Genomic DNA, 250 nt, shown 5'->3' with positions numbered 1-250 from the left:
CCGGCTGCAAGCACGGCCATTTGCTCGCCCTCGGCCGGGTCCGGGCCGACCCTCTCGACGTCCTCCGGTATGTTGACCACGCACCTGAAGAAATCGTATCCGGGCGCGAGTCTGCCGGTAAGGAAGGCCACCTGTGTACCGTACGAGACGCCTATCAGCGTCACCAAGGACATTAGCATGGCCATCGTTCTGAAGGGGAACGCTTGCGTGTTCGTCTCCTCATCGTAGCCCGGATAATGGATAAGGGCGG

The 250-nt window shown here is 61.2% G+C and overlaps 1 protein-coding gene across 1 annotated transcript in view; it reads right to left on the bottom strand.

Moving 5' to 3' along the window:
* The window catches only part of LOC102679548 (high-affinity choline transporter 1), a 15091-nt gene that overhangs the window by 4738 nt on the left and 10103 nt on the right, over positions 1 to 250 (bottom strand). Inside the window, exon 9 of the mRNA XM_031512096.1 lies at positions 1 to 250. Coding sequence (XP_031367956.1) covers positions 1 to 250 — 250 coding nt within the window.

The sequence above is a fragment of the Apis dorsata genome, unplaced genomic scaffold (assembly GCF_000469605.1).
Source record: "Apis dorsata unplaced genomic scaffold, Apis dorsata 1.3 scaffold_383, whole genome shotgun sequence".
In the NCBI taxonomy this organism is placed as follows: Eukaryota; Metazoa; Arthropoda; class Insecta; order Hymenoptera; family Apidae; genus Apis; species Apis dorsata.
The sequence above is the reverse complement of the archived record's forward strand: the minus strand, read 5'-3'. Positions and strand labels throughout refer to the sequence as shown.